Below are 15,818 nucleotides of genomic sequence, written 5' to 3'. Positions count from 1 at the left end.
GTTTCATTTAACATAATGTCTTCAAAGTTCACCCATGTTGTAGCATGTCAAAATTTCATTCGATTTTAAGACCATATAATATTCGGTTGCATGTATATATCACATTTGGTTTATCCATTGATCTGTTGATGGATACCTGGCTTACTTCCGCATTTTGACTATTGTGGATAATGATGCTGTGAATGTGGGTGTACAAATATCTGTTTGAGTCCATGCTTTCAATACTTTGAGTATATACCTAAATGTAGAATTGCTGGATAATATAGTAATCCTATATTTAACTTTCTGAGGAACCACCAAACTCTTTTTCATAGAGGCTGAATCATTTTACATTCTCATCAATGAGTTTTCTAATTTCTCCATATCCTCACCAACTTTTATTTTTATAGTAACCAACCTAATGAGTGTAAAGTGATAACTCATTGTGGTTTTGATCTCTCTATGGGTATATCAGGATCTGTGGATCAAAAATTGCCAGTTTAATTTTTAAGAATATCATCATTTTGTTGAACGTTGTTATCGGAAGATCTGTTGTATTTTATTATCTTTTTTTTTTTTTTTTTTTTTTTTTTTTTTTTTTTTTTGCGGTACGCGGGCCTCTCCCGTTGCGGAGCACATGGATCACGGGCCCAGCCACTCCGTGGCATATGGGATCTTCCCGGACCGGGGCACGAACCCGTGTCCCCTGCATTGGCAGACGGACTCTCAACCACTGCGCCACCAGGGAAGCCCGATCTGTTGTATTTTAAATTGCTACTTTTTATTATAGGAAACCTGATTTTTTGTGTGTACATTTTATCAATGGACTATCATCATTTTCAAAAGGCTTTTAGTTGATTTTTTTAGGGGGTTGATATTTTTTAAATGATATGAACTGAAGTTAATAATTTTGCCACACCTTTTTAATAATAATTTTCCTTTCTTTCCTCTTCTTCAGTTAATTTCACCTTATCTCTCTCTCATTTCATAATTGTATTGGGTAATCCATTCAGAATAACAGGAAATCATCATGAAAGAGGCTATCGTTACTTCTTAGGAATACTTCTAATATTGTCTCATGAAAAGGCTGCTCCTTTTGATTCAATGTTTATCTTGTTGAGAAAATATTTCTCTCTCCCAATTTTATTTAAAATCAGGAATGTATTTTGGGCTTTATTAGATATGTGTAAGGCATCTATTGAACTGATTATATTGTCTTATATTGCCTTTGAAGATTTTCTAATACTAAACCATCTTGTCTTCTAGTCTGAAGTTCTCTAGACTATTAGGTAATGAATATCGCTAGGAAGGAAAGTGTTTTTTTTGAAGTACAGTCAATTTACAATGTATTAGTTTCACGTTTACAGCATAGTGATTCAAAGTTTTTATAGATTATAGTCCATTTAATGTTATTAGGATATTGGCTCTATTCCCTGTGCTGCACAAATATAACCTTGTAGCTTATTTTCTACATAGAAGTTTATACCTTTTAATCCCTTTCCACTCCCCCCTTCCCACTGTCCACTGGTAATCACTTGTTTGGTGTTCCACAGCTAGTTCTCCCTTCAATGGATGGCCTAGGGAATAATGACCTCATCCATTCTTTCATGAAAATACACTATTAGTCTGCTTGGTTGCCATAACAAAATGCTACAGACTGGGTGTCTTAAACAATAGAAATTTATTCTCTCACAGCTGTGGAGGCTGGGAACCCATGATCGAGGTGCTGGCAAATTCGGTTTCTGGTGAGAGCTCTCTTCCTGGCTTGCATATGGCTGCCTTCTTGCTGAGTCCTCTGTGTGTGTGGAGAGAGAAAGCTCTCTGGTGTCTCCTCCTCCTCTTATAAGAACATCAGTTCCATCAGATTAGGACCCCACCCTTATGATCTCAACCCTAATTACCTCCCAAAGGCCTCATCTCCAAATACCATCACACTGGGGTTTAGGGATTCAAATCAGCATATGAATTTGGGGGAACACTATTCAGTCCATAACATTCCATCGTATGGCTCCCCAAATTCATGTCCTCCTTTTATGCAGAATGTGTCCACCCCATCTCAGTAGCTCCAAAAGTCTTAACCCGTTTCAGTATAAATTCCAAATACAACGTCTCTTCTAAATATCATCTACATCAGGAATGGGTGAGACTTGAGGTATGATTCATCTTGAGGGAAAATTCTTCGCCATTTATGAACGTGTGAAATCAGACAAGTTATGTGCTTCCAAAAAACAAAGGTGAGACAGGCATAGGATAGACATTCTTGTTCCTAAAGGGAGAAATTGGAAAGAAGAAAGGGGTGACAGATCCCAGTAAATACAAATAAAACCTAGCAAGGCAAATTCAATTCGATTTTAAGGTTGGAAGATAATCCTCTTAGGTTTGATTTTCTGCCCTCCAGGCCCATTGGGTTAGCAGCATAACCCCAGAGCCTGCAGTAGAGGCTACACTACTCCTTCAGCTGTGGATAGAGGCCCCATCCATACTGCTCTTTGGAGTGGCCCTGCCCCTCTCAACCACTGGGCGGGGGAGCTTGGCCCAGCAATGTTTCTGCTGGTGTAATCTCATCCTTATTCCTGAGGTGGTTCACATGCACAGTCTCTTTATCAGATGATTTTTCCATCCACACTTTTGGTATGTTCTCTCTAAAACATGTTTTCCCATTTTTTGCAATATGGATAGACTGAGAATTCTCCAAATCTTTAAGTTCTGGTACCTCCCTGTGTAACGCTTACTTCTTCAATTTATCTCCTTCTCTCACATATTACTATAAGCAGTCAGGAGTACCCAGACTACATCTTCAACATTTCACTTAGAAATCTTCTCAGCTATTATCCAGTTTCATGGCTCACAAGTTCTATCTTCCATAAAACACGAGGTTACAATTTAGCCAAGTTTTTTGCCACTTTACAGCAGGAGTTGCCTTTTCTTAATCATTTTCCTTTTCTGTCTAAAATCTCACCAGAAACAACTTTCATGTAAATATTTCTACCACCATTCTGTTCATGATTATCTTTTTACTCTCTAAGAAGATGTAGGCTTTCTCTTCTGCTCTCCTCTTTTCTCCCTGAGCCCTCACCAGAGTTGCTTTCACCGTCCATGTTTCTACCAACAGTCTCTTCAGATTAATCTAGGAGTTTTCTAAAATGTGCCTCAAAATTCCTCTAGCCACTACCCATTACGAGTCCCAAAGCCATTTCCACATATTTAGGTATTTATTATAACAACACCCTGCTTCTTGGTACCAAAATCAAAATTCTCCAGAGAAACAGGATCAATAGTATGGAGAGAGAGAGAGAGAGAGAGAGAGAGATGTTTTAGAAGGAACTGATTGGCTCATGTGATTACGGAGGCTGACAAATCCCAAGATGTGCAGAGTGAGTCAGTAAACTGCAGCTCCAGGAGAGCCAATGGTGCAATTTTTGTGTGAAGGGCAGCAGGCCTGAAGGTCAGGAAAGCTGATGTCTCAGTTTGGGTACCTCAGGCAGGAAGGATCTTCCCATATCCACTGGAGGGTCAGTGTTTTTGTTTTATTAAGGCCTCCAGGATGAGGCCCACCCACGTTAAAGAAAGCTACTGCTTTACTCAGTCTACTGATTTGAATGTTAATCTCATTTGAAAACACCCCATAGAAACACCCAGAATAATATTTGACCAAATATCTGAGGTCATCGTGGCCCTGTCAAACGGATGCATAAAATTAACTGTTACATATATGAACAGTGTTTGCTAGAGAAAGATAACAGGAGTCCCTCTCTATAAAATGTTTTTGGCAGGATATACTTATCCGTATATATAGATTATTCTAAGTAAACCTGGACTTATGGTGGAATAGCTGGCTGGAGAAACTTGGTAATCATGTAAACTGTGTAACTAACAGTGCAAAAGTGAAATGACTATTTATGAGCAATCTTGTGTCTACTTTACACAAAGCTCTCCATCTGTGTTTTCTGTAATCAATCTGAATGTGGCACAGGGTGGAGGATAGGGAAGCTTTGGGAGCTGCCGCTGATGCATGCTGGCTCCTCCAGGGAAAAATCTTTTATTTCTATACCTGATATTTACCCATGAAGTTTGGTATGGGTAAGATCTATGTTTTGGGGAGTTTGATATGACAGTTAAACGCTTGAGTCATAAAGGCTAAGACACTTTGGGGTCATAAAAGGAAGGAGGTGAAAAACCATGAACAATAGTTAAATGACTGGATGATTCCCTGAGGCATCTTTAGAAGGAGGTAGAAGCCTTGAGGCAGATTATTGGGGACTAGTTTAACCAATGGGAAATGGAGATTCCGAGTAATTAACTTAATGAAGGTCACCAAACTGAGAGGAGTTAGTAGAAAATATTCTTTGTTGGCTGGTATAAATAAGTAGTGCTTGTTAAAACTGGACAGTATAAGCGAAAGAAGTGAGACCAGTTTTTCCTACTTAGACTTCCAAGGCCACCTGGGCATATATTACATTCATTTTCAAATAACCCATGTGGTATCACTGATTACCCGGAAGACTATACACATAGCTGAGAATCAATCTGCAGTATATGGCCAGAGAGGCTGATCTCTTCATCTGATTCACTTGTTTTCTAATTACAAATATCACGTAATCTTTGTCTCGAAGATACTGGGAGCCCCAAGCGCATGCACAAAGCTGACTGAAAAAGAAAATGTTGCTCCTACCTTGAACTTGCTTAAAACAAACACATGGGGGAAAAGGGAGAAGTGCTGGGACAGTAGTAGGAGAAGTATTTTGAGCCTCAGCGGTCATCCACACTGTAGCTGGGGAGTTGCTCTTCTGACCGTCAGCTCCTCCAGTGCGGCGAAGTGATAGAGTCACAGTTCATATCAAATAAAAGGAAGCATACCAACGAATTGTGGAGAAAGCAGAACTCGATACGTTATGAATCCGGAAAGGTGAATGCAGATGTCAGCTGAGAATCTACAAGAACAGATGAGGAAAATGTAGAAATTAGCACTAGTCAGTCAGAAGTGGGTCAAAGCCAAGCTTAGCCATGCATTCTATAAAATAATTCTAGAGCCATTTTAACAATTTCCTATTGCTGCATATTTGATTAACGAACTTAAGTTTAGAGACTACTGATTTTTAATTTTTAGGAAAAAAATTGTAGTAAGAGAAATTAAATGCCAGATACCCCAGATTTAATTCTCACATACAGGTACAATCCAATACTCTTTGTGATATACATGTTTGAGCCTCGGAAACCCTGTATCAGAACAGAATTGAAGAAATATTTGCAAGTATTAAATATGTGGTCCATGAAAGAACATTACTACCTTCAATCAAGGAAATCACCATTGGGTGGAAGTTTGAAAACTCAAAAACATCAGTAAAGCGCTAGTAACAGCCCATTTTATATATTAGTTTAGGTTTTCAGATTTTATTATATTCACAGTCTATGTGAATGAAATTTTTAGTTTTGGGGAATATTGTTGGTAATGATACCCCTCCACCTTTTGATTTGGTTAATAAAATCTCTGACATAATTTGAAATGGATGCTTTCCATTCTAGGTGAAAAGTTATTGCTGCAGAGATCTCTCAGTCATCCAAAACACAGATTTCAACTGATTTTCTACACTTCTCTACCTGTGTTCATCATTATTATTGCTATTATAATAAACCAGAGTAAAATAAGGGAGCTATGCTACAGAGGAGAACCTGAAAGTGAGAGGTATATATATTTTAATTCTTATTAAATTAAATAAGTCAAGCAAAAAGTAGTCAGGTTTCATCAGGAATAAGCTAAAACTGTAGGTAAAACAATATGAGTATGGCCCAGGGATACATTTCAAACTAGCTTGGTGTTTTCATGTTTTCTCTGGTTTTACTCATTACTAAAACCATTCATTTTACCACCAGTATCACTTGAAGAGGAGATGTGGGTGCCAAGGGTATTGTGGAGGTTTATTCGTCCTCTTAATCCACTGGTTCTGTCTAAATAGTCAAATTGTCCATAAGCTTCATGAGAATAAATAACACTGCATTTAAAAAGTAAATAAATAAATAAAATTTTAAGATATAGATCCTCAGACCAGTGGTAAATAACTTTATCAGAACACCCCACTCAACTAGATATAATACCTATGAACCTGCCTGCATAATATTTATTTTCCTAATTATTGCTGATTTGTCCAGTCATTTCTCAGCTAGAAATTACATGTGTAATTCATACTAATCAGGTTAGGAGACAGGAGGAAGCATCATGGAGTGGGGAGAAAATTATATTTAGCCTCAGAAAACCTGGTTTCAACTCCTAAATCTTACATATCTTGCTAACTATGATATCTTGAGCAAGGGATTTAATCTTTATGTTCTTAAAATTATTCTCTATAACTCTACAAAATGTGAGATAATAGCTTTCCAATGTATCATAAACTTTTGGGTACACCAAATTAATAAATGAAATCACCATATTATCTGTAATCAGTTACACAACTATTTAAACATCATTATTGAGCCCCTTAGTCATAATTTACTGTATTCTTCCAGAGAGGTATTTACCTCTAGTTTTACCTTCCAAGAAGTGATATGAAGAGAAGATCTGAGTATGTTACGAGAGGATGAAAGAAATCTGTAGAAATATATGGAAAAATTAACTGAAATTTTTGACTGCTACTTTATGGTTTTGGTTTAATTTGGCCTGAGGAGTTAGTGATATCATAGAATCAGGGGGCCTATCTGTAAAATTGAGTAAATGTGAAATGAGGATGTGAGGATTTTGTCAACAAAGCAAGGTGGCTGATGGCATTTGTTCTAATATTGAGATGGTACCAGTTTTATTTTATTTTGCTGGAAGGAGACATTTTATGTAGTGAATCACTCTGTTTCTTTGAAGAACATTTTTTGTTCAAATAGTCACTTAATTGTTCAACATTTTTAAATTCCCCCACTTATTTAAAATAAACTTTATCGATGTTATAGGTCTGTGTCGGAAGAAAGCAGCAGTAACAGCAAGTTGTCACTCAGTGTAAGGTGAGTGTAGAACGAGTGATTGATTAACCATTTGGCATCATACCTTTTGATCATTATTGAAGGAGCACTTAAAAATTGTTAGCTTGAAACCAAAACATTTGGTAACAATATTCTTTGTGGTTCCCATTGTAGGTGATTTTATAATGCTAAACAATAAAACTTGATTTCATTATGTCTCAACCTCTCCTCCCTGACCTACACCAAAGGAGTGATTTTTGTGCACCCACACTAACATTTATGACCACATAAGTTTTAGGATTCTTTTTTTTTTTTTTGAGGTTTGGTAAGCAGCACTTATATGTTGATGACATTTTACTGCCACATAATAAGAGGACTGATATTATAAAAATGTCAGATGTGCTTATAGTTATAATATTATCTCAGAAAAAAATTATTGCTAATAAGATAGAGCCTTGGAGTTTTCATTCATTTTACTGTCTTAAGATCCCAAATAACAACCGAACTTTACACATCAAGGAATGAAGAAAAGAACAAACTAAGCCCAAAGTAAGTGAAAGGAAGGAAATAGTAAAGGTCAGAGGAGATATGAACAAAATGAAGAAGAAAAAAGCAATTTTAAACATCAACAAAAGTAAGCATGTTTTTTGAAAAAAGAAAGAAACCTTTAGCTAGACCATCTAACACAAAAAGAGAGAAGACTAATATAAATAAAACCAGAAATAAGAGGGGAGACATTACAAATGATACTATACAAATAATCTTTTTATAGTTTATAGTTCATGAAAGATTACTGTGAATATTTGTATGCTAAGAAACTGAAGAACCAAAAAGAAATGAATACATTCCTGGAAACATACAACCTGCCAAGATTAAATCATGAAGAAATAGAAAGTGAGCAGATTAAAAACTAGTTAAGGAGATTGAACCAGTAACTAAAACCCTCCCAACAAAGAAAAGCCCAGGACAGATTGGCTTTACTGGTGAATTCTGCCAAACATTTAAAGATGGATTAAAGCCAATATTTCTAAAATTCTTCCAAAAAGTAGAAAAGGAGGTAACACTCATTTTATGAGGCCAGCATTACTCTGATACCAAAATTGATAAGGACACTACAGAAAAAGGAAACTGCAAGCTAATATCTGTGATGAATATAGATGCAAAAATTCTCAACAAACTACTAGCAAAGCAAATTCAACAGCACATGAAAAGGATCATGCACCATGAGAAAGTGACATCATGGGAGTGCAAGGATGGTTCGACATATGAAAATCAGTCAATGTGATACACCCACCACATTAACAAAATGACGAATGAAAATGACAAGATCGTCTCAATAGATACAGAAAAAACGTTTGACAAAATTCAAAATGTTCTTATGATATATTCTTTCCACAAATTAAGAATAGAAGGAATTTACAGCATGATAAAGGCCATATATGAGAAGCTAACAGCTAATATCATAGTCAAACTGAAAACGTTGAAGCATTTCCTCTAACATCAGGGACAAGGTAAGAATGCCCACTGGCACCATATGTATTCAACCTAGTACTGGAAGTATTAGCCAGAGCAATTAGGTGACAAAAGACATCTACATCAGAAAGGAAGAAGTGAAGTTGTTTTTGTTTTCAGATGTCATGTTCTTACACATAAAAAACCCTAAAGATTCCACAAAAAATTATTAGAACTAATAAACAAGATTAATAAAGCTGCTGGCTCCAAGATCATTGTACAATAATCAGTTACATTTCTATATACTAAAAATAAGCTATCTTAAAATGAAGTTCAGAAAACAATCCCATAGATAATTGGATCAAAAAATAAAATACTTACAAATAAACTTAACTAAGAATGTGAAAGACTTGTGTACTGATAACTGCAAGAAAGCAGTGAAAGAAATGGAAAGACATCCTGTGTTCATGGGCTGAAACAATTAATATCGTTAAAATATCCATACCACTCAAAGGTATCTACAAATTCAATGAAACCCCTCTCAAAATTCCAGTGGCATTTTTCACAGAGATATTAAAAAAATTCTAAAATTTATGTGGAACCACAAAGGACCCTCAATAGCCAAAACATTTTGAGAAAGAACAAAGCTGGACGCATCATACATCCTGATTTTAAAATATATTGCAAATCTACTGTAATCAAAACAGTATGGTACTGTTATAAAGACAGATAAAGACCAATGGAACAGAATAGAGAGCCCAGGATTCAATCCCCACATAGATGGTCAAATGACCTTTGAAAGGGTACTAAGAATATGCAGTGGGACATGTTGGTGGGAAAACTGGATAGCCACATGCAAAAGAATGAAATTGAACCCTTACATCATACACAAAAATCAACTCAAAGTGGATTAAAAGTGACCCCAAAGTGTAAAACTCCTAGAAGAAAACATAGGGGGAAAACTTCATATCATTGGTCTTCACAATGAATTTTTGGGTTGATATCAAAAGTACAGGCAACAAAAGCAAAAAATAGACAAGTGGGGCTCCATCAAACTAAAAAGGCTTCCGCACAGCAAGGGAAACATTTAATAGAGTGAAAGAGCAACCTATGGAATGGGATAAAATATTTTTAAACCATGTATCAGAAAAAGGGTTAATAACCAAAACACATAAGGTACTCCTACCATTGATACAAAAAAGAAAATAAAACCTGATTTTAAAATGGGCTAAAGACTTGAATAGATGCTTCTCCCAAAATACCATACTTAGGGCCAACAGATATAGGAAAAGATAGCTCAGATCACTAATCATCAGGGAAATTCAAATCAAAACCATATGAGGTATCACCTGTTAGAATGGCTATTATAAAAAAAAAAAACCCACAAAAGTCAACAAGTGTTGGCAAGGATGTGGAGAAATTGGAATCATTGTACAATGTTGATGGGAATGCAAGATATTGTGGCCACTGTGCAAAACTGTTGGAGATTCCTCAAAAAATTAAAAATAGAACTACTGTATGACCCAGCAATCCTACTTCTGGATATTTTTCCGGAAGAATTGAAATCAGGATCTCAAAGCAGTATTAGCATTTTCGTGTTCATTGCAGCACCACTTACAATAGCCAAGATGTGAATACAAGCTAAATGTCCATCATTGGATGAATGGATAAAGAAAATGTGGTATATACATATAATGGAATGTCGTTCAGCCATTAAAAAGAAGGAAATCCTGCATTTATGACAACATAGATGAACCTTGAGGACATTATGCTGAGTGAAATAAGCCAGTCACAGAAGGACAAATAACTGCATGATTCCACTTAAGCTATCTCAAATAGTGAAGCTCGTAGAACTGAGAGTAGAATGGTTGTTGCTTCAGGCTGGGATGACAGTAAAGTGGGATGTTGCTAATCAATGAGAATGAAGTCTCAATTGTGCAAAATCTAGAGATCTGCTGTACAACGTTGTCCCTATTGTTAAAAATGTATGCTTAAATTTTTGTTAAGAGAGTAGATCTCATTTAAGTGTTCTTAAGCACAGTAGAATAAAATTTTTAAACCTTGAGGAAGTTTTGCTTCACAAAAGACACCCTTATGAAAGGGAAAAGGGAAGCCACAATGTGGGAGAAGATGTCTGTAATACATATTTCCAATAAAGAACTCATACTCAGAATATATACAGAATCCCTGTAAACCAGTAACAAAACACGGGAAAGCCTAATAGGCAAAATATTTGAAAAGACGCTTCACAAAAGATGATATCAAAGGAGCTCAAAACATGAAAAATTGCTCAACATCACTAATCATCAGAAAGAGACAAATTAAAATAAAAACGAGTGTCCCCTACACACCTATAAGAGTGGCTAAAATTAAAAGAACAGGCAACCTCAAGTGTTGGTTAGAATATCAAGCAACAAGGACTCTCACACACTGCAGGCAGGAGCATATGTTTTATCACTTAATACTTTTATTACAGTTCAGCAGTTTAGCATCTTCTAAAGTTATCAGGTTTCAGTTGTTTACAATTTTCATTTTTAAAACTATCATGCTTACATTTTATATTTACTTTATATTATAACTAAACTTTTATTTCCTAGAATTTTGCAAAGGAGATTTTCCATAAATTTTGAGTCTAATTACCTAAAATATTTTTTTCCTTTTCCATTTAATTTGAATCTGCTTGTCTTTACTTCTGTTTTTATACTTTTAACTTTAAATCTTATTCTTTTCTTTTCAAATATCAATAATCTGTATATAGGTAAGCTTCTGTATATTTAACATAAATTCACTATTTTTTATATAAAAGGGTAGGAAAAATTGAGAAAAAGATTCTGAAATTCATATGAAAGGAAAGTAGGGATAACCAGGTAAACTTTAGAACTAACAATTAGTTAAAATTTAGATCTTTTTATTTTCAGAAAGCATCTTTCTGATTTTTAATGATTATCAAGTATTTATTAAAATATCTAAAATACCTTCGTAGGTATATGAATTAAAGATAAATTTCTCATAATCACAATACCCAAAGAAAAGTTCCATTAACAATATAGATGTATATATTCTTAAAAATTTTTTCTAAAGAATAAACATAGGGCTTCCCTGGTGGCGCAGTGGTTGAGAGTCCACCTGCCGATGCAGGGGACACGGGTTCGTGCCCTGGTCTGGGAAGATCCCACATGCCACGGAGCGGCTGGGCTCGTGAGCCATGGCCGCTGAGCCTGCGCGTCCAGAGCCTGTGCTCCGCAACGGGAGAGGCCACAACAGTGAGAGGCCCGTGTACCGCGCAAAAAAAAAAAAAGAAAAATAACATTTAAAAAATCCATTATTATGAATATGTAAACTACTTCCAGTTTTTCTGTATTATGAACACCCTGTAATAAACATCCTTATATTATTATATAAATTATAATAGTCTAAATAATAAACTAAAGGCTATATAAATTATAGCCTCAGGGTAAATCCCTAGAAGAGAGCTTGATCAAAGCATAAATATAATATTTACACTCTTGCTTTTTGATATCTACTGCCAAATTACCTGATTGTAATGATGACCACCAATCCATTTGTGTCAGGTTGTAACCTTCGTAAGTTATTTTTAGTCATTTGTACATTTGAGTGATGTGCTTTCTAGTTTATCTTAAATTTTACTTTTTCACTATTGTACTGAATTTTCTTTATTTTCCACTGTGTCACTTAGTAATAAGCTGTTTCTTAAATGAGTATGTAATAGAAAGAAAAATACGTAATATAAAAGTAAGGGATTAGAGGCATTTTTGAGACTTCCTTTAGTATGAGGGATGCTTAGTGTACGTTTACCTTTTCCCATCTCTCTCGCTCCACTGATTTTTTTTATGTAAGTTGGGAGTTTAGACCTAGCCTAATGTTAATAAATTCCTGTTTTTTAAACATTATTTTCTTGGTTCCAAAAACACTTTATCATTTTCAGTTTTGTGCTGAGGTTTACAACAAACATTTGACTCTATTTTATGCTTAACTGTTTTCATCATTCATAATTCTGATGGATTATTTTCGATTTTAATGACAATAAGATTCTTTTTAGTCCGGAGAGCTTGGGATACCCAAATCCTGCCTTGACTCTCCTCTCTTGATTTATTCAATAAATTGCACGTGCTTGTGAGTAGGTGAATCATTCTGTTTCTTATTATAGCAGTACAAGTAACAAACGTTCACTTAAAAATATTCAAAAGAATAAAAAAATTATCATCATTAATCTTAGCACCTAGGATGATCATTTTAAAATATTTCAATATATATAGATGTATATATGGTGTATATGTTGGTGTTTTATCTTTTATAAAATGTGATTGTACTTAGAAACATCACAATTTTTCGTTTTTATTCTAAACTAAAATCCGTTTATATACTTAGAATGGAAATTTAAAGGCACTTTGCTTTATTGACCTAGTTACCAAAAATAGATAAACACTTAGGATATTTTAGGAAGCCACTCTAGTAGAAGACTAAGAATATTTGCAGTTGAAGGTAACAGATGATTTTTTTTTCTGGAATCAATTTTTATTTTCTTCATCCTTTCTCTTCAGTTTTCCATGCCTTTTAAATAAATTCTTGTGTTAGAAATATGTGGGCTCCAAAAGAAATAATAAATAACTGGTATTTTGTGGTGTGCTTTGTCTTGTTTTCCCTCACAGTAACAGTCTCTAACAATCTTGGCCTGAAGAGAGGATGGTACCAAATAAATCACCAGAAACTGGCCTAAACCAAGAAGGAAAAAACATATTTCTCGCTCGCCTCTGTTGTCACTGCTGAGGGTTAAATTATGAAATAATAAATCATCTGCCCCTGAATCACCTGAATTATGTCTGGTGTTTTCTCTGTATTTTCAGTTCCAACTTCCAACCTATCTACTCTAACTTGAATCCAGAAAAGGCTCTGAATCAGGTAAAAGCAGCCAAAGACCCTCACCCCATAAAGCCCTGAGGGCCTGCCAGTTGTGCCTCATGACCCCAGGGTAGAGAGCATCCCTTTTCCTTTCTGCTCTTTAGGTTGACCTGAATCTCCTCCCCACCCCCGGAAGTCTTAACCTTCCTCCTTCCTTGCAGAGCTTCTAAACTTCAGCTAGCCTGTGACTTGTCCCAGTGGCATTTACTCAGCTAGGAGTTGAATCCAGTGTTTCTCTTGTTACTGCTTCTCCTCTTTGAAAGCTGTGTACCCACTTTAGTGTATTCAGATTCCTTTTTTTTTAATTATTAATTTTTACTGGAGTATGGTTGCTTTACAATGTTGTGTTAGCCTCCACCGCACAACAAAATGAATCAGCCATACACATACAGATATCCCCTCCCTTTTGGACTTCCCTCCCATTTAGATTACCACAGTGCATTAGGTAGAATTCCCTGTACTATACAGTATGTTCCCATCAGTTGTCTATTTTATACATAGTATCAATGTATGTGTGTCAGTCCCAGTCTCCCAATTCCTCCCACCCCACCCCTTTCCCCCTCTATTCCTTATTATAGATTCATTATTGATTATTTGTGTCAGCAGTTTTCAGATGGCTTAGATTCCCGCTAAGCAAGACCTACCTATGTCATGGATTTTACTTTAGTATTTTTATAGTATGTACCAAAGAATATTTTAATTTTCATTGAATTTTCCTCTTTGATCCATGGATTAATTAGAAAAGTATTACATCAAATATTTGGGGATTTTTATATATTTATAATATATTTGTCTTAAATTAACTTTCGTTAGAGAACATAATCTGAAATATTTCAGTCATGAGAAATTGGTTAAGAGTTATTTTATACCTAAGCATGTGGTATATATCATTAAAACTTTTATACATATTTAAAATGTGTATTTTGCAGAGGTTGGGTATACTGTTCTCTATATGAGGTAGGTCATGTGTTTTCATCATATTTTTCAAATCCCTCACATATTTGTTGATTTTTCTAATTTTTTTCTGATAATAATTTCCTTTTGTGTACTGAAGTTATACTAAGATTTATAAAATATTATAATTTTTGTGACTTTTAATTTTATGTGTCACCTTAACTGGGCTAAGGGATGCCCAGATAGCTGATTAAAACATTATTTCTGAACGTTTCTGTGAGGGAGTCTCTGGAAGAGGTTAGCATCTGAGTCAGAAGACTGAGTAAAGACCACTCTCAAAGATGCTGGTGGGCAGCATCTAATCCATTGAGCTCCTGAATAGAATAAAAGGACAGAGGAAGAGTGAATTTGCTCTGTGCTTGATTTGAGACTTCTATTTTCTCCTGCTTTCAGACATTGGCACTCCTGCTTTTCAGACTGGGACTTATACTGTCACTACCCCCATTCCCATTCTAGACTTTCAGACTTGGGCGGAATTCATCATCAGCTTTCCTGGTTCTCCAGTTTGTAGATGGCAGATCATGGGATTTCTTGGCCTCCATAACCACATGAGCCAATTTCTATAATCTCATGTCTCTCTCTCTCTCTCTCTCTCTCTCTCTCTCTCTCTCTCTCTCTCTCTCTCTCTCCCCCCCCCCCCCCCCCCATATATATATAATCTCCTGTTCTGTTTCTCTGGAGAACCCTGACTGATACAGATTTGGGGACTTAAAGGATGAGTTTTCTGAATTGGTTTTGGGATTCCTGGAACTGGCTTTGTAATCTGATTAAGTTTTAAGATGCTGTTGACTCAGGAACTTCCCTGGTGGTCCAGTGGTTAAGACTTTGTCTTCCAATGAAGGGGTGTGCATTCAGTCCCTGGTCAGGGAGCTAAGATCCCACATGCCTCGTGGCCAAAAATCCAAAACAGAAGCAATATTGTAAGAAATTCAATAAAGACTAAAAGAAAAAAGTTGCTGTTTACAGAGATATGCAAAATATCTGCTTTGGATACTTCTAATCAACCACTTATAGGAAGAAAGGAGCCACGTGACTCTATATGATATTTTTGAACATTTTTGGAAAATGAAGGAATATAATGACATTGGTTGATTTCTCCTAATGTTGCTGGACAACATAGGGAAAGGAAAAGATAAGTTCAGAGACCTGAATTCCCAGGTCAAGTGTTGCGTAAATGACCTAAAGGCTTCCAGGTGTGCCCTGAAGAAAGGACTTATCTCCTATAGCCCCAGGGCTGAAATTGCTGAAAATTAAATGGAGAACTTAGTCCTGGCTGATTTATAATGCAAGTTGACCTCCTGGCCTCACAGGGTGTCTGTTGTCAAAGTGAGGGCATTCATTGGGAAAGAATGAGACCCTATAAGGTGGGATGGAGATGTGTTGGAATATGCTGTTGAAGCCAGGGACACTGAGCCCCTAAATCCTGATGAGTCCTCATTGTGGAAGAGGCCTCCCAGCCTCAGCAAAAGTATTCTCCCCAACTCCAGTGGAATTGACCTTCTCACCCACTGTGCTGTCTCCACCCACAGTGGTTTCAGCCTTTCCACCTCAATTTGAGGGAATTAACCTTG

General features: G+C 36.0%; 1 protein-coding gene across 4 annotated transcripts in view; it reads left to right on the top strand.

Moving 5' to 3' along the window:
• LOC137215922 (disintegrin and metalloproteinase domain-containing protein 5-like) overlaps positions 1-13,208 on the top strand; it is a 145,225-nt gene extending 132,017 nt beyond the window's left edge. For 3 of the 4 annotated variants that reach the window (XM_067721519.1, XM_067721520.1, XM_067721517.1), the window contains 3 exons: positions 5,503-5,662; positions 6,913-6,963; positions 13,044-13,208. In XM_067721519.1, the coding sequence (XP_067577620.1) occupies positions 5,503-5,662; positions 6,913-6,963; positions 13,044-13,056 (224 nt within the window). In that variant the 3' untranslated portion in view covers positions 13,057-13,208. The remainder of the gene's footprint in view (positions 1-5,502; positions 5,663-6,912; positions 6,964-13,043) is intronic. The other variant, XM_067721518.1, reaches the window with a different exon arrangement.
• Positions 13,209-15,818: the final 2,610 nt, after the last annotated feature.

This window comes from Pseudorca crassidens, chromosome 21 (genome assembly GCF_039906515.1).
Source record: "Pseudorca crassidens isolate mPseCra1 chromosome 21, mPseCra1.hap1, whole genome shotgun sequence".
NCBI lineage: Eukaryota > Metazoa > Chordata > Mammalia > Artiodactyla > Delphinidae > Pseudorca > Pseudorca crassidens.
Note: the sequence above shows the minus strand (reverse complement) of the source record. Positions and strands in the feature narration are given on the sequence as shown.